The 23464-nt window shown below is 45.0% G+C and overlaps 1 protein-coding gene across 1 annotated transcript in view; it reads right to left on the bottom strand.

The window, feature by feature from the left end:
• Positions 1–23464, bottom strand: part of CHN1 (chimerin 1) — a 394531-nt gene that overhangs the window by 9837 nt on the left and 361230 nt on the right. The window contains exons 10-12 of the mRNA XM_086956171.1: positions 22063–22140; positions 6372–6509; positions 1160–1265 (exon numbers count right to left, since the gene is read on the bottom strand). Of these exons, the coding sequence (XP_086812297.1) occupies positions 1160–1265; positions 6372–6509; positions 22063–22140 (322 nt within the window). The remainder of the gene's footprint in view (positions 1–1159; positions 1266–6371; positions 6510–22062; positions 22141–23464) is intronic.

Here is a 23464-nt window from a genome sequence, read left to right on the forward strand (position 1 = left end):
CGAACCTGGTCCAGCATTGACGGACAGGCCCGTCTTCCAATGGCTAGCCTCCATTTATGGAGCTAGCCAATAGAAGACGGGCGGATTCCAAGCCCCAAATACTATTCTCATTAGGTTTTTTCTAGCACATGCGTACTTCGTACGCATTGGCTAGTCAAAACCTAAAAACGTTTCAATCTAGACCAATAATGTACTCAACGTTGTCTTCTGTCAGTGGTGTTGCTATCTACTAATTCCAAAAACTCAGTATTTATGAGAATATGAACCAGATGTACTTACTTAGTAGTTACAAAGCATGTCACAATGCTGTTTGATAGATTGTTAGTCTTGTGTTTCAGGATTATCCTACAGGAATCTCAAGAGATTTTGAAAATGCTTCTCAACCACAACTTTTTGTGGCATACTTCCTCACTGGTGATATTTCACACCTGTGGGTGGGACACTGCATCTCACCCTATACCAACTATGTTAAGGTTTTAATCATATCTGGGATACCCACGATTAAAGTATAAGTTTGGGGTATATCCCAAGATATTTTTAATTTGTATTGGATCCCTGCGACTATACAAGAAATATTTATCTAAGAACTCCAGGCAAAGTTAGAGTACGGGTATGTATGGTATTTACCTACCATGGTGTGAAAAATCGCTGATGATGAAACATGGCAAAAAATGTTGTATGCAAGGAGACTTTTCAAAATCTCTTGAGATTCCTGTATGATAATCCTGAAACACACAAAACCGTTTTGAAGTGGATACCTGCATATTTTGGTTGTTATGTTTTGAAGTGGAGGGTATGTCCATGCTTCACCCCTCTTTCTTTCCAATTTTGTATTTGAAGTCTTATTAAGATTGTTAGACTGAACAATAAAACATTTTCTGATAACATCTACATGTGAGATAAGCACTCAAATACAGATTTTTAAATAAATTCTGAAAACTTTTCCCACTGCCAGTTGTTGATGTAGTACTATTTCTGAAGCTATGATTTCAATAGAAAAAAATAGAACTAAAAAATGGCACCACAGTAGCTAACAACATAAGAAATGCAGTGATCAAATGCTCGTAAACCACAACAAATATTTGTGGTGGTAACCACTATCTTGTAAAAAAAAAAAAAAAAGATAGTATAGTACCTTTAAAAGTTAAATAAAACTTGCCTTTTTAGATGGGCCATTAGGTATCGTAGAGATTCACAGTGTGCTGGCGGTAGTAACTTCAGTGCTTCGTGTAAAGTTTCTAATTGTTCGTCAGGATCCATGGTCTCTGAAACAGGAGTTATTACATTATTAGCAACATTTAGCTAAATAACACTCAGTAATCAACACAATATAAGTATCCCATATTACACAAACTGACATGTGGAATGCCCGTGCTATAGAACAAGAGACAAACTGCTTATGGTAATACTAGGCGGTAGGACATGAAACAAGTTAACAATACATCTGAAGGAGCAATCATTTATGAGGGAGGAACTAGCAAGTGAAGGTATTCCTTTAACACACTTTTTGTTTTGTCAGGTGAAGGAAGAGAAGGGTGCCATTGTATGAGTTATCTAATATTGCTAGACTGCAATTGTCTAATGCCTGGTACATCAACAGGAAAGGAAATATATAAAACTAAAGACGAAAAACTACATCAGAAAACAAAGAAAGAAAAAAAGTGAGATTGCGAAGACAAGGTATTTCAATCCAAAGTTTAGAAGGGAGGAGAACAGAGGCATTAGTCGATCTAGTTATCCAATGACAATGTATACTGGTAGCCTACCAAGGAGGGTTGACCTTTTTGAATATAAAGGTCTAGGCTGTTTCATAATCGTCTAGAAGTTCAATTAATGTGGGTATTGTTTATCAAAGTGTTATCAGAACTCCTTATAAAACAAACCCATGCCCACCATGATGTTAGTAGTAAGTCTAAAAGGGATAAGTCTGTGTCAAGTAGCAAGTTTGTAGAAAAATGACAGAAATCGATATTCGCCATATCTTACACTGGCTGCAGCACTTTATAACACATTGTGGAATTATCATCTTGGTGTAGGTCTTTGAAGATTCTTATGCCTTTTTCTGTCCAGTTTTTCCCATACTATTTTTCCCGTCCAGTTGAATATTCCCGTTTAGCCAAAGGGATGTAATATTTAAGTCACCAATTTTATTTTGAAATGTATGGTCCAGGACCTCGATAGCTTTGATTGTGCCAAATAAGATATTTAGCAAAAAAGGGAATGTGAGTAAGTTGATGAAAGATAATAGTGTTATTATACTTATTTCTATTTCCAACCATGACAGTACTGTAGATAAATGAGGAGGGAACAACCAACTTGCTTGCCTCAGCAAAAATGCATTTTGGTAATTATAGTAGTTTGGGCAAATGTAAACCTCTTCTGGATTTATCTGCATTTTGGCCGTTTGAGTGCAATTTTAGCTTTCTTATTTTTTGCAGCGGTAGCCTGAAATTAATTGATCTATTGTCTTGTAGACATTTGCGGAGAGGGAAAAGGGAACATACTAGAGATAAAGTTATTATGGGTGAATATCACTGTTTTAACGCATTCGGTTCTGCCCCACCACAAAATAAATTTAGGTGACCATGATTCTAAAAGATTTTTGTAGTTTGGCATTTTTCAGTGTGGACTTTGTATCTGCATGGTTATGCTTGAATTCTATTCCCAAGTATTTTAGCTGCTTAAATTGCAGTTTATTTTTTTAAAAACATGTTTTATTGGTCAAAGGCGGAAATAACGGAGCTCCGTAACCCAGAGGCTTCCGTAGCATCAACATACAACATCATGACTTCGACATTCTTTTCCCAATTGGATAACAAAGAATAATGTAAGGACATGCATATGAAATAAAACAAAATAAACAAAAACATATAAAACACCCCACTTAAATTGCAGTTTGAGTCCAGGTGCACTAATAATTATTGGGTAACTTCAGTTATTTCTTGGGAAAATTTCTGTTTTGTTGTGGTTGAGAGAGTAACCAGAGACTGCTGCATATTTGTTTTAGTATTTCTGGGATAGTGCTTACCCCATAAAAATTAGGATGTCGTCTGCATATGCTGTTAGTTTTTGAGGTCTTGAGTCAAAATGGATACCTTTGATCCAATCAGTGAAACATATATTATAAAGTAAGGGCTCAATATCAAGAGATAAAGGGAAGGGATAAAGTACATCCATACCTTTTTCCTTGCGCTAAATTAAAGTTTTGTAAATTGTTCCCATTAATTTTAATGTGTGCTGATGGATGAGAGTATAAGGCTATACCATCTGTTCAAATTCTGAGCCAACTGCAAATTTTCACCTTAAGCAAGATGGTACACGTGACCTTATCAAAGGACTTACTTGAGTCTAGGCCAGGGCCATTGGTGCAGTAGTAAGTAACTAGCCTTCTCTATAACATGATAGTCTAATGTTGTCCAATGCAAGACATCCGTTAATAAAACGTTTTTTTGTTTTTCTAAACAAATTGCCAAAATGTTAGCACACATTTTACAATCTACATTCAGAAGTGATATTGGCCTATAATGTTTAGTTTCCAAATGATTTTTCCCTTCTTTATGTATAACTATTAAAGTAGCTTCTGAAGCTGTGCCCTTTATCTCTCCAGAATTCGAAAAGTGGGCGAAAAGATTTTATTAGGCGTAGGAGTAGTATTTCTTGGCAGGTACTGTAAAATAATGCAGGAAAGCCGTCAGGGCCTCGAACCTTCACCATTTTTGAGAGAATGGATGGCTGAGGACATTTCTGTGCTCAGAATCCATTTGTTTAATTCAATAATTTCCTCCTTACTAGGTGCGCACAGATTCATACTCACCAGATAGTATTGGCACTCCTCAATATCGCTAGTTTTTTGGAGTTGGAAAGGTCACTTGAAAAGTACTGGAAGGTTCTTAGATATTTTTCCTGTCAAGGTTGACTTTTTGGGTGATCTCACGGTTTTTAATTGCCAAATACATTTTTCTTTTCAATTTGTCCAATAGTATCTCATTTTAAGTATATCATTCATCAAAGCCTAAAATACTTCCCTCTCTCTATATCCCTTCTCTTTCTCTCTTTTTTTCAAACCAGTTTTTATTGATTTTCAATATAGCATCACATAAGCATATCATAAGCATACAGATTCAAGACACAAAAACAGGGTATATGTTACCTCTATGGGTCCAGTCATTGTATGACAGCATACTTAATACAACAGGAGTACTTGGTCTTAGGTTACAAACAAGTAAGTAAACAATGAGAACATGTGCAAACATAAGTCATAAAGAAGCAGTGTATTTGTGCGTGTCAAGGTCAACTTTACCCTATTTGTGCCTAATGGCTGTAATAGCAGACTTACTGTTCTTATATTTGAGGTAACTGGTCAGCGCTCTACCAGCTTTATTATGTTTGATAATGGATTTGGCTTTTGATTAACCAGTTTATAATGCCGGTTCTAGTGTTTTTGATCCGCCGTGCTAGACAGTTAAGTTTAGAAGTCAATATTTTGGCTTTTATTGGAAATTATGCCTATCATAATTACGCGAGTGGCTTTCATCGCATCCCCTAAGGTGGTAACTGGGATTGAGTCGGAGTAGCATTCATCAAAGGAACAATTATTTGCATTCAGAATGGATTCTTTGGCCTGGGAGGTGTCTAAGTAATTCCTCATTCTCCATATTCTTCCCTCAGACAACTACATCTTTCCATTAAAGATCTGCAGGTTACTCATGCTCCCCAAAGAGATCAGGCCTAGTTTATACCTCTTACTTTTCATGCCAACCCTCCGTACCATAACCTCATGCATGCGCAGGTGCAAGAAGCACCTCACCTGTGCTTCTTCAGCTCACCTCTCTCTGTGCCTATACCACCTTGTCCTATGCCTCATTCAAGGGCTATACCTCTGCTTCCTGAGCAGCCTCCATCCGTATTATTAAGCTTTATTGGTTTAGTGCTTTTGTACAGTGTTTTACTGGTTCGTAACAAGTTTTGTGCTCTGTACATCTCTAAGTAAGTTGGAAATGCAATCGTAATATATCGATCCACTGAGCTATCTCACAGGACTGGCCAGTGACCTACTGAGCACACATACAACTTTATCAATCGTAATCTCTTTTTAGGGAGTAAGCAGAAAATAGCTTTTAATTATTCTTCCCTTTGTAATGAAAAGCGAACAGCCTAAACCGGATAATAAAACAAGGGCCTTCTGTTAAAATACAGAATGGTGCCCTCTGTCGGGGCTCTATAACCCCCTGGGGCTTCCTGCTGGCTGGAACAGCTACAAAAGAGCGCAAACAGCCTGGTCTTGGCACGGTGCGAGTTACGAAGCATGCCCAGGCACTAGGCAGCCAGTAAGTGGACCATTACTATTCCTTAATTTGTCTTGTGGGGCCACTGACTGGACACGTTCCGCGGTAGGCACGATGCAGCTGGGCAGGTCTCGGTGCCAGGGCCATCCCATGGAAAGCAATCACTTGCGTTTCTACTTCCCGGTCCAGTCACTGCCTCAGCTCACCGCTCAGCTCACAGTCTTCGCCTGGGTCTTTTCGGATATTGCAGCCTCTACTGAGGCTTCTAGGCTCATGTAGTTTGACAGAACCTGTTGTGGGCTCAGACACAAATGACAGAACGCTAGGACAAGGCCCGCTTTCTTTAGTTGGCGCAGCCCACGCTGCATATCAGTACAGTGTGGGTACATCTGAGCATTGAAGCAAGAAGCATCGGAGCCTTAGCTGTGTCACTTAACATATTTATTAAACCACACACACACACACACAACACACAAAAATAGATCGGAATGACTGGTAGAGGGAGGCAGTGGCCAACTGCCTCCTCCCCCCACATCTCACCCTCCCCCCCCAAAAAAAATCCTTGGCTCCACCGCAGCAATAATCCGCCCTATTTAGAACATATTCCGGTTGCAGAGGCAGGCTGCATGTTCACAAGAGGTATGCACCATATGCTTGACTCAGAAGACGTTCTCCTCTGCTTTCAACTAACAATACAATAACCCCGCAGATAACACTCAATAAAATCAGTCCTTGAACAAACCCAGCACAACTGTTCCCATGAAAGCATATCTCAATTCAATTGTTTTTCATTTGTTTTTCGCAGTGCTTCCGACTTCACGAGGTTGTGATCGAGCAAAAAGTTTACAACAAGCTTACAAACGTCAATAGAAATCTCAACTAATGCTCTCTGTCATCGCTCAAAAAGACTAGTATCAAAATAGGTCACAAAGGCCAAATGCAAATTAATGCACGAAACCAGAAATCTTTAAGAAAGGTGCTTAGTAATATTTTGTGTATGGAAAAACAAGCTTCTGCAAGACAAAGGCATTGGCATACAATTCAAACACACAATGATATGCACACATGCATATGGTTCATACTTACTTGCAGATTCTATGAATTTGGGGTAGGCGTCATACGTAATGAGGGGAATTGGCAAATCCCTGAAGTACAGTTTAAGTGCACCTGTTATAATATTGATATCTTCATAAACATTCATTGAAATGTCAGCTTTTTCTCCATCTAAATTATAAGAAGATGATAATTAGCTCCTTAAAGAATACTTTTCAAATTGCATATTCATAAGAACAACGCATCTGCGTCTACGTAGTGGCACCTGCCTCTAGGCCAACAAAAACAGATTGCAATTAAGAAAGGCTCAACCATCTAGGCATAAATATATTTGTAAATTAGTGTTATCACGTGTATTTTATGCAGCCAGCTTTGTCAGCCACTTTATAATCTTCGACATAAATAATGTGTTAATTTGATCAATGATCTTTGACCATGAAACCATTATCTTATAAGACCAGGAATCTAAATAAATTGTAGCTTGGCTATTTGATGTAGCACAAAAATCGACTCCTAGGGCCAGAGAATGGCTTCACAGAGAACATTTGCATTGCAGCAGGAACACCTGAAACACACAATGCTGTACAAAGGACAACACTGTTGATGCGACAGTCCCAAATATAATTTTATTATTTATTTATTTCTTTATTGAAGAGGGAGGGCGGAGGCATTCAAAACAGGATGTAATAAACAAGGATGTGAATCGGGGGAGTTCACAATATGTAATAAGATAGCATCAGAAAAACACAATGTCTTTTACTAAATTAATCCTACTTATGAAATTGTAAAATATAGTACAAATACCCCACTTTGAGACTGAGAGACATAATGAGATTTGTTCACAATCAGCCACTAGACCCAAAATGGCTCTGAAGTTGTTCAGTTGATCACATCTCTACCAATTATCACAGTGAAAGTACCTTCCTTGTTGCAGACGAACAACTAGGTAAAAAATTATAACCCCATTTTGTTTTGGTTTCTAATGAAATATAAATATTTCAAGTTAATGGTATTAAAAAGTTGGCAGTTTTGTAGGCCAAAGTACTGTTTGTATATGAAAATATGTGCATATTGAAAATTTTGAGATACGCATCCAGGACGTTTAGTACATCTATTTGTGGTAGAAAAAGTCAACAAATGCAATTGTACACATTCGTTTTGATGCATAACTTTATAATGTAACCCACATATCAGGGGAAAAAGAAAGCTTCGAAACTCTATAGCAATGCTTTCATTTAAATCGTTTTTCGATAAAAGCAAGATGGCTTATATTCAGTGCTAGGCACAGGCTGGCCTAAAAGGGAGACAAACTGTAAAAATATAGCTACCTGGCTTGTTCTGCGAATTTCTGTCAGTGTCCAATAAAACAAAGAAATTAGGCACTCTTTTGGGGACACAATTGCAGGGTAAAATTGCAGTTCCAGCTCAATGAAAACAAACCAGTTACCTATTATTTCAGAATAATCAGGCTGGGAGGCAGCCGAGTGTCTACTTCAAGAAGGCATGTTAGGTCTTAGAAGCCTATTATTCCATCTGTCTCAACTCCAAGCTTTTAGCCCAATGCGCTCATTAAACTCCGAGATCAGCGATGACACCTTTGGTTCGAAGAACATCCTTGGTGACCACATGTATCTACTTCCAAGTGCAGTGTGAGTAGCAGTATCCAATCCATACCAAAGTCAAACTGACTGCAGCGACCGCATTGGTCCTCAATGTCATGTGGTCTGACAGCTCTCCCTCACTCCCAATCATCCTCTCGGCCAAGTACAACATTTTCCCCATGCGCTCTGAGCAAGAGAGAGAAGTTTAAAAAGCCACCGAAGCACTGCAACCAGAGACACTGTGAGGGCTAATTACACATCATGGCAACTGCTTCAGCGCAGACTTAACAGATTAATAAAAAACTGCATGTGTTCAGTATAGTAATTTTCCAGTGTGCATTAATGCATTTTGTAGCTATGTCCTGGGTGGCCACCTTCATGGCTTTGTGCTTTCTAATTTCCTATCTATCTGGGTGCTGCTTTGGATTTGTATACTTGTAGGTACACGTTTATATTATTCTCCCCAGTCAATTGCGTTCCTTGCCTGACCAACTCCTAGAGCAGGGTTCTCCAAACCGATCCTGGAGGGCCGGATCCATGCCAGATTTTTGGGATATCCCCATTGAGATACATGTAGTAATTTTAAAAATCTGGCATTGATCCGGCCCTCCAGGACCGGTTTGGAGACCCCTGTCCTAGAGCATCACCAAAACTGCAGCGACCACACTGGATCAACACTTTTCCCAATTTCTGGTGAGTAGGCCCTCCACTACCAGTCACTCTCACTGCTAGTCACTGTGAGTCATCCTCTAATTCAACTTAAACTCTTATACCAGAGCATCCAGCCTGGGCATCTAAGTGAAGTGTGGAGAAATGTCTATGGATTCTTGTCAGTTTGGGCCTGAAAGTCCATAAAGGCATAGGGCTAGAACCTCTGGCCTTTTTCTACCTTCCTCCAGCCTTGCTTTAACATTACCCCTACTATTCCCTCTCATGATCTCTAACCTAAATGTATTGCTTCAAGAGAATCCCTGATTAACACCCTCTCTTTTGGTTCCTTAATCTCATCCATGCAGATGACTGAGTTATCACCATTGCTGGGTGGTGTCTAGAGACCCATATATACGTGGTTAATCGATTTCTGTGGCTGCTTTTTCACTTGAAGGTGGACTCTTCATAGAAGATATATTACAGGTAATTGTAGAATTCCCATTCCTTTTGTTTGCAGCCTGCTGTACCTGGTGGGGAGGTGGATGTAGGAAGCACTTTTCAGTTCATATAGCATCTCAGGTTGTACAATACCAGTTTCTATGGGCTTTGCATCCTTCTACTTTTTATGTGATGCCAGTAAGAATATACTAAGTCTTGTTTACTACATATTTCCATGAGTTCCTCCTCTGCCACGCCTGGACGGACTCCCCTGACTATACAGCATGGTTGTTTGTGTAGTGCCCTGTCTAGTGTGTGGCTCTTCTGGCATCCTTGGGTGAGTCCTTTTATTCATGTAGAATGGCAGTTTGTATACTACCCATTCCCGTGTATTGCTTCTCTAAGGACCCATCAGAGCATTTAATATGGCTGGTGGTAGAACGCCCAACCCTATGGACTGTTCCCTGCCACACCTGAGTGGGCTCCTCAGACATATACTAAGACTGCTCATATAATGGTTGCTCCTCTGTTGCTCCACAGTTCACCCATCAGAGCAGACACTATGGGTTTTTGAGTCATGGCCATTATTAGGGTTTGCTTCTCTTCCATTCCTGAGCGGACTCATCAGGCCATATAAAATGATTGGATACATAATGCCCATTCATAAACAGTAATTCCACTATGCCTTTGTGCAAGATTGCACCCCAAAGTGCAGAACCCTTCACATCTGGATATTCCCTGTGCTAACATTCAATATGGTGTAAACTGTATCGTATGGACCAATCCAAATCTGGTATATATTTGCACGCATGCAAGACCGCACATTTTTCCCACACTTTTCTTCTATGTCGATATGCGAGGACAGCAAAACGTTTGTGGTGATACGGTTCAGCTAATGGCCCACTTTTTAGGTTTTGCCTGTACAGTGCTTGAGCTGTGCTTGAGAAATCTATTGTTTTTAATATGAACTTAAAAGGGACTCACATCCCACCTCCTCTTTTTTTCTGGCTTCTCATAGGTTCCTGTGCGTGCCACTTCATTTCGTTTCCTTCATTTCTATTGGCTGTAGCAGATTTTCCGGTCTTTACCAATGCTTATTCCTTGTCTGCTTCTCTTATCAGTTTCCCGCCGCCGAAATACTGTGAACTTCGGTTAACATTTGGTGAAACTAAATTTTCATAAAGTTTTGCCTTTTACTCTTACAGCACATTTATATAACAATGTATCTCCCGGAGAGATTAAGTGATTGTTATCAAATCAACGGGATGTTGCGCGCAGCCGCCGAGCCTCGAACCGGGATCCCCAGCTCTCGAGTCAGCAGCTCTGGCTACTGCACCACATCCTCCCAACTCCAGTGTTATCTGTCAGGGAGCTATTTGCTTCTCCGGATCATGAATGATGAGAACAGCTCTTTATTCATTACATGGGGGAAACCAATGCATAAACAATGCTTGTTAATGAGAGCAATCAAGTTTGAAAGATAACTAAAGTGTCAAACACTAGCTTTCGTATTGTGACCCACTAGTCTTGGTTACATTTCAGTGAAATAGTGACTAATCCATCAGGTCGCATAACCCATGATATGTTCAATGAGCTCATTGCTGAGATTATGCCAGTGAAATATACATTGTTTTTTTTTTTTTTTTTTTTAAATTTTTGAAAACCTTTATTGTGCATCAAATCAGAACAGATACGGGCCTACAACCCACCGGCCGGCCACGGAAACAGTTAAGCACCAATGCAGCGTTACGTGACATAGTATTACTCCACATTTTAAGCAACCAGTAATTTACACTTTGATTACCCCAGTACCATGTCCCAGAATCAATGAAGGTTAATTTTAAAAGGTTTTTTTAGCAAGCATTGCAACAAATCGTACTGTTTCAAGTCTTATAAAAGAAACAAAGAAGGATCCATGCGGGAGGAGCAGAACCATAGTTTCGAACATATATGCAGGATATCAACACCAATCAGTGAGTTCCCCCCGGGCAGTAAGGCAGCTATCCTCAGAGTCAAGTAAAAGACCCCCCTCCCGCGCCACCCGGTCCCTGCCGCCACCTAACCCCTAGTAAACTAGGCATGGACCCAGACCAAAAGTGAAAATAAAAAATAGGAATAAAAGAAGGCACCATAGAAATAATGACTAAGTTCTAACTACTAACCCCCCACCCTACACGCATGCGGAGGCTACGGCCTGCCCCCCCCCGCAGTGTGTCTGTCGCCCAATAAACCCGAAATATAGCAAGATGAAAGAAAGAGAAGGAAAAGAAAAAGAAAAACGTTCCATGTGATATAGAGAGGGAGAGAAGGACGCCCTAATCTTCCACTCTCAAAGACAAAAAAGAAGACAGGAGGAGGATCAATTCCAGGCAACCCGGTCCCCGCCAGTCATTAATACATCTTCCACCCCAAGTTCAGGATAAACGACAAGTATTAAGGCAACACAGGAGCGAAGCATCAATCAACAGCGGTCAAGCAATCTGGACACAAAATACACCCCCAAACCCCGGTCCACCAGCCCAGCAGCCAAAAACAGGAAAAACAGCCTAGCCCTGACCCGAACGTGGATACACCCCCAAACGCGTTCCCCAGGAGAGGCCCACCCACTACAGAACAAAGGAGCAAAGTGGCGAGAGGAAAGAGGACAGCAACAAGGGAGTACAAAATGGCCGCAATGAGACAGCAGGGAGTCCGTCGAGTACTGCATAACGTTCCATAATAACACCAGGAGTACACGATGTTGTAGTCAGAATAGGCAAGAGGCACAGCGCTGAAGGAGAAGGCAGCCGCGATGTTACAGACAGTTCTCGAGGCACACACGTTAGAGAGTCCGGCCACAATGTTGCACACATCACTTGGAGGGGAAACAAAGTGTCCCGAGGGGAGTCATCAGGCTGGTGATCTTGGGCGTCAGCGAAGTTAACATCGAGCTCAGGTGTGCAGCAGGCAGGAGAGAGCGCTGGCGACCCATATGTTGCAGGCAGTAGTAGGCGGCAGCTTTGCAAATCCGAGGCATTAGTGCCCCAACCCAACACCAACCCAACACAGACGCTATGCAATCCAGCTTGTCCGCCAGTTCCCGGCAGCAATGGCGCACTTCTGAACGGAGGTCACGTAGGGCTGACAGGACAGTGCCAAGGGAAATCTCAGGCTGTAGTCCCTGGGTCTTGTGTCCCCGGGGGATCTCTCGAGTCTCAGGATCCCCTGTAGGCAGGGCAGCACTAGTCTCTGGCGTGGACGGGCGCAGCTCCTCACAAGGCATGGCGGCACACTGCGCCATTGCGACCAAGTTTCGCGACGGGCACCGGTGTTAGGGGAGCACCAGCGCACCCCCTGGTAGCCGCTGGCTAAGTACCATACTCCGTGCCCCAAAAACAATCCGTGCAGGTTAGACGCCCCTCTGCAATCACGGGTAGCGAGGCACGGGGTCAGCAAACTATGTGCGACCCAAAATGACAGTCCTCTCCCCGTACCTGCCGCCTCAGACAAAGGCTCCGCTAAGATGGGGGTCCACAGCTCCGTAGTCACTGCCCTCTCCCCGTCTGCATCGTGTCATCCCAGGTGATCAGGCTCGGGCAGCGCCTCGCAGGGGCCACGCAGGTTTCGCAGCAGCCGGCACCGACGGAGCGCGCCGGCCGGCAACAGGTCCCAGAGGCACGGAAGGAGGAGCCCACGGAAGCGGGGTCCAGGGCCGGGAGCTAGGAGGCAAATATCTGCGGCTGCCGGGCAGGTCAGGGGTCCGGAGAAGCACCGCCGAGATCAGCGCCGTTTCACACACCATCTGCCGTCGAGTGGACCAGGATTGGATTCAGGATATCAGCACGGCAAAAACGGCGAAATATACATTGTTAGGGTCAGGAAAGTCAGCCTTCATTTCATTTTCGGCTGTAGATTCAGATTCACAATTCAGGGGACTGTTTTTTTTTTTCTTTTTTTTTTTTTTAAGACGTTTATTAAATATTCCAGTTGTACACAGCGTCTTGCACACAACCCTGAGGCTGGCCGCTATTCATCATATGCAAGTATCACAATAGTACCACAGTATTTACGACCATCCTCGCCAAGTTGCTGATTATGAGTACATCACCTGGATACATTCGGATAGGAATATTCACTGAACTAGTCCGTCTTGTTTTGTATTTTAAACAACCATAACTTGTCTCCATCAAAAGTAGGATTAAAGCATTCAAAGTCAACATCCTACAGGGTTATACATCACAAGCATTGGCAAATGGGTCCCAAGTATACTTATCATACTATGGAACATTTCCTATCACAAGCCATACCACCCGCCTTGATTAGCACTCTCAGTGTCTCCTCCCATCCAGCACGACATACCTCAGAATTCCAACCACGAACCCTCCCTAGGCGAAGTATAAGCCACACACGCTAAATCGCATTTCCCTTGACCACTGCTCAGCATACGGAGTCCCAGAGAATTCCCCTCCGAGTCCCACAACACATTGAAGGCCATGATAGAGCAAAGTCATAGTATCATCCCCTCTACAGGTCATCATCAGGTTCTAGCAGTTCCTCTGGGGGGTCACATAAGTTCCCTCGATATTCGTTCCAATTTTTCCATATTCTCGACCATTTCTTAGGGCACCCTCTATGCACATACACTGCCTTTTCCGCCACCATTGCAGAATCCATATCGTTACACCACCGAGTACATGAGGGTTTAACACCAGATCCCCATCGCCTAGCAATGTTACGCTTTGCAATGGCCATACCCAGTGTCGCCCAGATTTGAAGTCCCTTGTTCATATCAGTTGGTGACCAGATATTCAGTAGACAACATTTAGGTTCATTCTGCAGCACCACCCCCGTCGCCTCCGATATCTCAAACAAAACCTCCTCCCAATATGATTGTATGTTGGGGCAATCCCATAGGGTATGAAAGAAGGTCCCCGGGGATCCACAGCCTCTGAGGCAAGTAGGTTTCAAGGTGCGCCCTAGCTTGTGTAGTAGAGTACGTGAATAATACACTCTATGTAGTATTTTTAATTGTACCAGTTTCAGTCGCGAAGGTATGGTGGTCTCTCTGGGTGATGCCAATGCATGTAACCAGTCCTCATCCGCTATGTCCCCCAGATCCACCTCCCACCGACTGCGCAGGACCACCGTGGGGTCAGGGAGATTATTGACGAGCTTTCGATACGTAAGGGAGATCGCCTTCTTATCCAGGTGGTCAGTGAGGAGTCTATCCTCCAGGGGGGAGGATGCAGGAAGTATTGCACGAGATGGGATGGCTCCCTGCAAGGCATGTTTGATTTGTGCATAACGAAAGCGTTCATTTACTCCCATCCCATACTTCTCTTGTAGGGCCGGGAATGAAATAATCTCCCCTCTTATCCATAGGTCTCCAATTGTCGAGATGCCAATTAGATCCCACTGCCTGAAACCTTTCGAATTCGACAGCGTGCCAAGTTTGCGGGTATCCCAGAGTGGTGTGGCAAGTGTAAGAACCCCCTCCCACCCCAGAGCTCTCTGTGCAGTGTGCCAGATCTTGATTGTGTGAGCCGTCGGGCCCGTGAGTGTGTGCCGGCGTTTGTCAGAGTATAGCGCCTTCATAAGGTTGCCTGGGGGCAGGACGGTTCTGTCCAGAGCGTAGGCCGGATCTTGTTGCGAGGCATGTATCCACTGATTCACCACCATAAGCTGTGCTGCCCAGTAATATATTTTGATGTTCGGTAAGGCAATGCCCCCATCGTACCAACTACGTGCCAATTTAGCCTGTGCAATGCGGGCCGGTTTACCGTCCCATAAGAGTGCGGTGATCTCTGCATCGACCGATTTGAGGTAAGTGAGAGGGACCGGAAATGGGGTGTTTTGCAAGACATAGAGGAGTCTAGGAAGCGAGAGCATTTTAAAGAGGGCTGCCCTGCCTAGTAAAGTCAACGGAAGGGAGCGCCAGTGCTTCACATCCGACTTTAGCCTCTGTAGAGGTTTCAGTAGGTTTTCCTCCATGAAGACTGTGACCTGCGGAGTGACGTAAATGCCAAGATATTTAAACCCTCTGGTTACCGTTTGTAAGATGCAGCCATGGGGTAGTATGGGCGGTGAACCTCGTAGGACATACAAGAGAGACTTTGCCCAGTTAATTGTATATCCCGAGACCTCTCCATAGGTCGTAAGTATGGTCATTAGTGTCGCTAGGGACGGGGTCGGAGACATTAAATACAGCAGCACGTCATCAGCATAAAGGGAGATGCGGTCTTCCCAGCCCTCTCCCCACGAGATGCCCCGGATCTGTGGATCCATACGGATTTTCACCGCCAGCGGCTCTAGAATGAGGGCGAACAATAGCGGGGACAGGGGGCAACCCTGTCGGGTGCCACGACCCAAAGTGATCACTCGTGACGTGTGTCCATTCGCAATGATCTGCGCTAGGGGTGCTGTGTAGAGGAGCCGAACCCAGCCACAGAATTTAGGGCCAAAGCCCATTTTCCTGAGCACCGCAAAGAGGAACGGCCAATCCACAAGATCGAATGCCATGGTCGCGTCTAATGAGAGAATCGCAGCATCCTCCCTGAGTGAGGGAATACGGTGTAGTATTCCATTAAGACGCCGCAAATTAAGGGAGGTGTTTCGCCCTGGCATAAAGCCGGACTGGTCGGGGTGGACAAGTGTTGTGAGGTGAGGTTGCAGACGCTGAGCCAGGAGTTTCGCCAGCACTTTAGCATCTGCGTTCATCAGCGAGATCGGCCGATATGAGGATGGCAGGTGAGGTGGTTTACCAGGCTTGTGTATAGTGAAAATAGTGGGCAACCTCTGATCCGGCGAGAGGGAGCCCCGCTCCAAGCAGTCTGCATACATGGGGAGCATATGGTGGGTAAGGGTTGACGACATCGTCTTATATAGTTCGATTGGCAGGCCGTTAGGCCCCATTGCCTTTCCGGTGTTCAGGGCCGCCAGGGCCAGCCCCAGCTCCTCCCCCGTTAGATCATCTTCTAGTGACTGTGCGTCTTCCTGTGAGAGTGTGGAGAGGGGAATATCATGCAGGAAGCGTGTGCACTCGTCTTCTGATATTCCTGAACGTGCTGTGTATACTGATTCATAGTAAGAAGCGAGTTCCTCTACTATTTCAGCGGGAGATGTAGTGTGTGTGCCATCAGATAGTGTTAGGGCGGCTATCCATCTACTCGCTCTTTCTTTCCTCTCAATCCATGCCAGCATTTTCCCTGTTTTATCTCCTAATTCATAGACCCTATGTAACGTATCAGTCAATCTCGACTTTGTCATGTCCTCTGCATACGCTCTAAATTCCTGAGATGCTAACGTCAGTGTGTGTGCCGTGTCCTCCGTGGGGTCAGAGGCGTGCGCCAACTCCGCGGTCTGGACCGCCGTTTCGAGCGATTCAATGGTTGCCCTCTGTGCTACTTTATGCCTCGTGATAGTGGAGATAGCTTGCCCCCTGATCACTGTCTTGTACGCCTCCCACAGTATCGACGGTGAGTCGACCGAGCACACATTGTCCTCGAAGTAATTCGCGGTAGCCGTTTTTAGCGCTTTGGAAATGGCACAATTCTTAAGAAATCCAGGATATATCGGATAAATCCGTTGACGTCTGTCGGGGTGTACTGTGTAGGTGAGTAGCACCGGGAGTGGTCAGATATACCCCGCGGTAAGTGTTCAATGGATGCAATCTTTTCCGGGGGTACTGCTAGTGTCAGTAAGTAGTCTAACCGGGAAAGACTAGAATGTACTCCCGAAAGAAATGTGTAATGTCGGTCCCGGGGATGTTTGAGTCTCCATACATCTAACAATCCCAATGCGTCCAAGAATTCTCGGAACATGTGGTCAGCTCTGGTAGCCTCTCGAGGAGGCTGCCGATCCATGGCAGCGTCCAGCACCGCATTGAAATCGCCTCCAATAATTAATTCCCCTTCCGGGAGTCTAAGCAGTAAGTTACCCAGGTCTTGGAAGGCCCCTTGATGCAATGCCGGGGGGATGTATACCGTCAGTGCGTTATATGGCCGTCCCTCCCATTGGCAACTGATCGCAGCAAAGCGTCCCTGGTCATCAGCCCATGTGCGCTTAATAAGTAGGGGTGCATTTTTGGAAACCAGGATACCCACCCCACGTGAACCTGAGGAGAATTCTGCGTGAGTGACCATTTTAAACCCCCAGCGGTTAAGGGCCTTACAGGCTGTACCCACCAGATGCGTCTCCTGGAGTAATACTATTGTCGGCGCCTTTCTCTTAAGGAATTGGAGGACCAAACCCCGCTTAATTTTGTGGCCCAGCCCATTTACATTCCAGGAGATGATAGTGAGTGGGGGAGGGACCAGTGAGTGTGGGTGGGGGAGAGGCGTTAAGAGGTTGTGGTCAGCCATGTCTGTAGGTGCACCTGTGCGTCAGTGGCGCCGAATATAGCAGTCGGACCGGGGTCCAACAACAGTGCACGTGGGAAGCCCTGCCTGTGGCGATGAAGAGTGCTTGGACTGGTGTAGGGGCAACACAGAGAGCGCTCTGCGCTGGAGTGTAGAGCCGGCCTAGATAGAAACCTGAGAGCATTGGAACCTTGGGACCCAATAACTAAGCAATCATTATGTACTGAGTGCCGGGGCGGCAATGCCCCCAGAGAGGACACTCGGACTAAGGGACCACACCCTATATCGTGTCGTGTGGGGCACAGAACAGTTCCAAACCCCTCCCCTCGTCTAGCTAGAAGGTCCATGGAGAATACTAGGCTCATTAGGAAGCCTCGCCTGTGGCGGCATTGAAGATCTAGCAGTGTGTACTTGTGCCCGAGTAAGTGCCCTGTGGTCGAGTGTACATATAACCCTAGGAAAAACATGAGACTCAACAGAGAACAATAGAACTTCGCAAACAACCCCCCCTGCCCACCCCCCCTCCCTGCCTCCCTGCTACACGGACATCTAACCGCCCGCTTCCCCAACTTAGCAGAGTGCCTACTCCCAGTGTTCCCCAATGTACTTGCTTGCGGGGTAAGTGTTCCGTGGTATGAGTGACCCCATCACTCACGAACTGCTCTTCTCGTTCGTAGTCCAACGGCAGCCCTTTCACCTCCCGTTGCCACCGACGGATCTTACAGTGCCAGTAAAGAACTCATATCATCCCCCGCGACAATTGAGATCGGCCTCTCTCAGACATTTGGTCACTCCGAGATTTAAGAGAGCTCGTCTGGGAGGAAAATCCATGACGGTCATAGCCGCACAGCTATGGAATAGCCTCCCTGACCATTTGAGACACACGACTAACCTCACTTATTTTAAAAAACACCTTAAGACTCACTTATTCAAGCAATTTATGTAAATGCACATCTTCTCTCCTGTTATGTTATCCCTTTGTTACTTTCTGACACTGAATCCCTTTTCGCGCCAGGACAGTCTTGACTAGCAGTGCGCGCTACAAGAAATATATAACATAACATAACATAACATATTTCAGGACATCGTTCGTCGGCTTCCGGGCCCTCTTCCAGCTCCTTGTCACGATTATCTTCGGTCGGTGTTGGCGAAGTTCCTGTATTGTCGAATCGTTGGTTTCGTTGGCCTCTGCCCGTGCGCCTAGTAGGTTCCACCCTACGCCAACCGTCCAGCCACTCCCACGCCACCTCCGGGGTATCAAAAAACCAAGCTTTATGATCATCCACGACCCTCAGTTTTGCCGGGAACAGCATCGAATAGGGCAATTCCTTTGCCCGCAAGGCCTGTTTAACCTCCATGAAGGTCTTGCGGCGTCGGGCCACTTCGGCAGTATAGTCAGGAAAGAAGGCCAGCGTGGAGTTATGTATCTTGATGGGCGGGGTATTCCGAGCCGCTTGAAGTATGACATCCCTGTCCCGGAAATTAAAGAGCCTGGCCAGGACAGGCCTTGGCGCTGCTCCCGGTTTTGGCGTGCCACCTGGGACCCTGTGCGCCCTCTCCACGGAGAAGAAGTTCGACAGACCTTTCGGTTTCAGTTCTGTTTTGATAAGATCCTCTATGTAAAGGTCCATCGCCCGTTTGCCTTCCGATTCCGGTAGTCCAAGGATGCGGACATTGTTGCGCCTAGCCCGCCCCTCCTGATCGTCCAGCTTGTCCTGCAGTTTCTTAGTGACCGCCTCCATCCGTTCCATGGCCAACTGTAGTTCGGAGGTGTCCTCAACCAGGGATTTCGTGACCACTTCGACTTGCGCCACCCTCTCGGTCATCTTGTGCAGGTCTGCCCTTAGTAAGCCGACGTCCGAGGAGATGGCCCCCACTGTAGTCTGGACATTAGTGAGCGTCCTCATTAAGTCTTCGAGTGTTACCTTTTTTCCTCCATCACCTTCGGAGCTCCTGCCCGCGGACGAGCGCCCTTCTGGGTGTTGCGAGGGGGTCTTCTCGAACGCGAATTTTTCCAGTCTTGACTGAGCAGTGTTGTGTCGCGTTCCCTTTCCCGCCATTCCAGCGGTCGCACGGGGGCCGTCAGGCGTGTCAGCCTCGGCTATTGTCCAGATTGAGGCTTGGCCCTCTGAGGGTTGGGCGTGCAAGTAGGAAGGTCCGCCGATGAGGCAGGTCCGGTCAGGCGTCAGGGGTATGTTCTGAGAATGGCTCAGTGGGTGGGATCCCCCTATTCCGAGGTCCGGCAATGTAGTGAATGGCGACAAAACAGGGCACAACGGGGTTTGGCCAGATGGGAACCCCCAATGCAATGCGCCTCGCAGGCCTCTACGCCACAGCGTTCTCACCGTCACCACGGGCGAACAACGATTCCTGGGGGACGAAGGTGCACACAATGGTAAGTCCCCTCACTGCGTGCAGGGGGAAAGCCTCTCGAGTCCAATGCCCTCCCTCAAAGTTGTGGCAGGAGCGTAGAATGGGTTGATGCCTTTGTGATAGAGCCTGTACGCCGGTGGCCCCCAGCAGCAGATGGGCGGGTTCGCCCCGGCACAGTGTCAATAAATGTCCCACCTCCCGCCGGCAGTATAGACGGTGGCAGGGGTGGCGAGGGGAGGATCAGGCTTACGTTCCAAGCCAAAGCGGCAGTCTCACCCACCGTCACCGACGTCGTTGTTTCCCCGGCCTCAGGACGTGCTCCACCGGCCCCCTCGATCACAATCAAGTCCAGGGCAGGGGGGGGGGGGAAATTCGTGGGGGCGCCGCCGACCCACCTCGGAAGCGCGCCGCCACCGGTGTTCACGTCCGCCGCCCGAAGCAGGCTGTTTCCTCCGGGGTCTCGATGCGGGAACTTCCGGTCCGGTCCCCTGGTGTCCCTTCACTTCCGGCAGGATAGGGCATTCAGGACAGGCCGGTGCAGCCACGATGCAAGCAGGCCACAGTCAGGCACTTCACCTCGGAGCAAATGCCGGTGTCGGATCAGCACCGGGGTTTCAGCGGAGGACGCCGCTTGGAGTCTCCACTTGAAAGCAATCGCCAGAGCAGCAAAAAGCCACGGATTAATGGGAGGATAGTGAGATGGGGTCTAGATTACCACGGAGCTCCTCTGCTAGGCAGCCATTCCAGTCGGCTGCTAGCCACGCCCCCCCCCTCAGGGGACTGTTTTAATATAAACTGTTCACATTCCCCCAGATTGCAAAAGGAGAATAAGCTGATCAGCTTTCACTAAGTGGACTTTACTTTACACTAAAAGTAAAGTTTGCCGTGTGGGTCTAATTGACTATCACCATTATGTATGCATGAAGCAAACCCATGCACTAAGAAACCCTATTTCAAATCTAAGTGAAGCAAGCAACAGTACTTCACTAATGTAGGTATCTTAAGATGTGCATACTTAATTGCTAGTATGATGGAGGCCAGGGTGAATACACTTGCTAAAGAGATGCGTGCCACAGGCAGACCACGCATCTTTTAGAGGTCTGTCTCCAGTAATCCCGTACGATAGAAAGCAATTTGTGACTATTTACTCCTGGGTGTTAAGTGGTCTTGACTCATTGATTTCTTTGCTCACATAAATGAGAGCTAATTTCAGATTTTAATACTTTGCTTAGTTAAATTCAACAGTACCATTTAAAATTCATAAAACTTTAGTTGCATATTAATTTGGCCTTGTATTTGCCACAATTGGAACTGATCCTTCAATCAAAAGTCTTTTGATGTCATGACGTTGAGTAATGGAAAGAAATTGTATATTTCATCATACCTGGGTATTCTTTATCATATACTCACTGGTCATGAAATCTCCAAAACCAAGAGTTTGATAGTGTTCCTTCTCGTCAGTAAAACAACAACTACATTCCTAGGTACACCAGAAAAGGGCTTGCCCGTTCCAAATTACATCAGAAGCAGACTGTCTCCATTGCAATTGCACAAGCAGCTTGTGGATACCCAAGTCATCATTTCACGAACACTCTGAACGAAGAACTACTGAGCACCCAAATACATTTTTCTGAAGATTCTGTCCTTATATCTAAAACAAGGGGATCACGGACCTAATCTCGGAAACTTGAACATAAAGATCAACTCTTGAAAATGCATTCATACAGCAATACCACTGATGAACTAGCTCTTCTTGTCCAAAAACCACAACTGTAACTCATATCTCAATACCTTTTGACTGACAAAGCTTCCAGGCAACACAGTAAAGCAAGAAACCTGGGATAGAGAATCAGGCTAGAGTGTTTCTTTACTTTACAACTGTGTATTTTTAATAGCACATTATTTGCACACTAAAGAAATCATTTTCTTGCCTGCATCCTTGAGAAAGATCATGGACTCGAACTGTCTGAGTAATATACAAGTTGGTTGAGGTCTTTGAAAATATATGCATCTTATTTTTGAATTAGTCCCAACACATTCACTGAAAGTAAATACAAGACATAGGGGTTCTTGATTACATTGCGCTTTAATCATTCAAATGTCTTCAGTTTGTGGACCAAGATCTTAACTCAGTGGAAAAAGCTCCCAATAGGTTACAAACGCTGACCACATCTTGTGCAGTTCTGACTGGACTCTCCACTTTTACAGATTAATTGCTCAGTTCTCATCATCAAAATGTAAATTAAATACCTTAATTAACAATGTGAATTGGGTTTTACATTCAAAACAATCACAAATGAACAGTAACGTTTGGTGAAAACATACCTCTGTCAAAAGCCATTTTGACATCTTCAATAAGATCACTAAATCCCGAAACTCTGTAGAGACCTTCAGACTGGAGGCCTGTTAGAAGAATAATACATTTATCAGATTTCAAAACATAATAGCATTTTCCTACATTTCCATGATTCATTCAGACATGCAGGACTGTGTATTTTTTTGTAAATTCTTAAGAAACACAAGTCATGTGAGGAAGGATATACTTCTTGATGTTGGTTTCGTCATACTTTTTTCGGTCATATGAATGTGCTCTGTGGTTGCAATAAAAAATGTAAACACAAATAAAGAGATATTTAAACAAGAAACACAAGTCATGTAAATGAAGTTTTTGGAGGTAGCATCTGAATGAATAAATAAGGAAATGCAGAATGATCTCGGCCCACCGACATAACTTTGGTCAAAAACAGGTTTTAAACCTCAAAGACAATAAAATCGGGTCTATAGAATTATCACTATTTTCTTTACTTATTTAAGGGAAGGCTTGCTTAGGAAAACACATTCAGTTTCTAGGTTCCTTCATGGACACTTGACCATATCTGAAGCAGAGTACCTTGGATGGGCTGACAAAAAAGTATCCCTCCTTAGTTTATCTAGGCGTACAAGACAACTGACTCCATCCAAACACAATGAGATGAATCTATAAGCATCTCTGTACTACTGTACCTTTTATTTCCAGACCACCGTTTGCCAGAGTTGGCATATTCTAACTACATGAAGCCCTTCCCTGTTCTGTAAGAAAGCCAGGGTTATAAAGAGGCTTTAGAGAGTTGGACACTACAGCTCTGTGATTGGCGACTAGGACAAAACCAAAAGGTGGACAGATCTGCCTGTTCTCCATTTTAGTGGTGTTACACTACTGCACCTTCTGTTCACTTTTCTCCTACCAAGCAATGGTTGGTAGCCAGCAATTAGTAACGCAAGACGGGATAAAAGTACTGCCACCTTTAGTGATGAGCAAGGTGATACTTCACCATTTACCATAGAAGGGGTAATCCTGGGACAGAGTTACAGTCAGCCAATGTCATGAAGAAGGTATTTTAAAGGGAAGTGGAAAAAGTGAAGATTGGAGCTGGGTTGTGACAAATGTATTAACTAAGGGGGTTACTTTGCCTTATTCAACCACTCATTCTCATGACCACATTAGACTCAAATTTGCATGGGAATATGGGGTGAAAATGTCAGTGATGTCCATCATGGCTGGGTTCTACGGGATGGTGCAAGTGCTTGAATTTCTTGCTAACCCCAATGCTGCACACTTATATGAGGCCCCAATGCTGCATACTTATATGAGGCCCTAATGCTGCATACTTATATGAGGCTTTTATAGGTACCTGTCATGAGTACATACACCACCATATATGACGCTTCTTGTGATATGCATTCCTGG

The sequence above is a fragment of the Lissotriton vulgaris genome, chromosome 2_1 (assembly GCF_964263255.1).
Source record: "Lissotriton vulgaris chromosome 2_1, aLisVul1.2, whole genome shotgun sequence".
NCBI classification, from domain to species: domain Eukaryota; kingdom Metazoa; phylum Chordata; class Amphibia; order Caudata; family Salamandridae; genus Lissotriton; species Lissotriton vulgaris.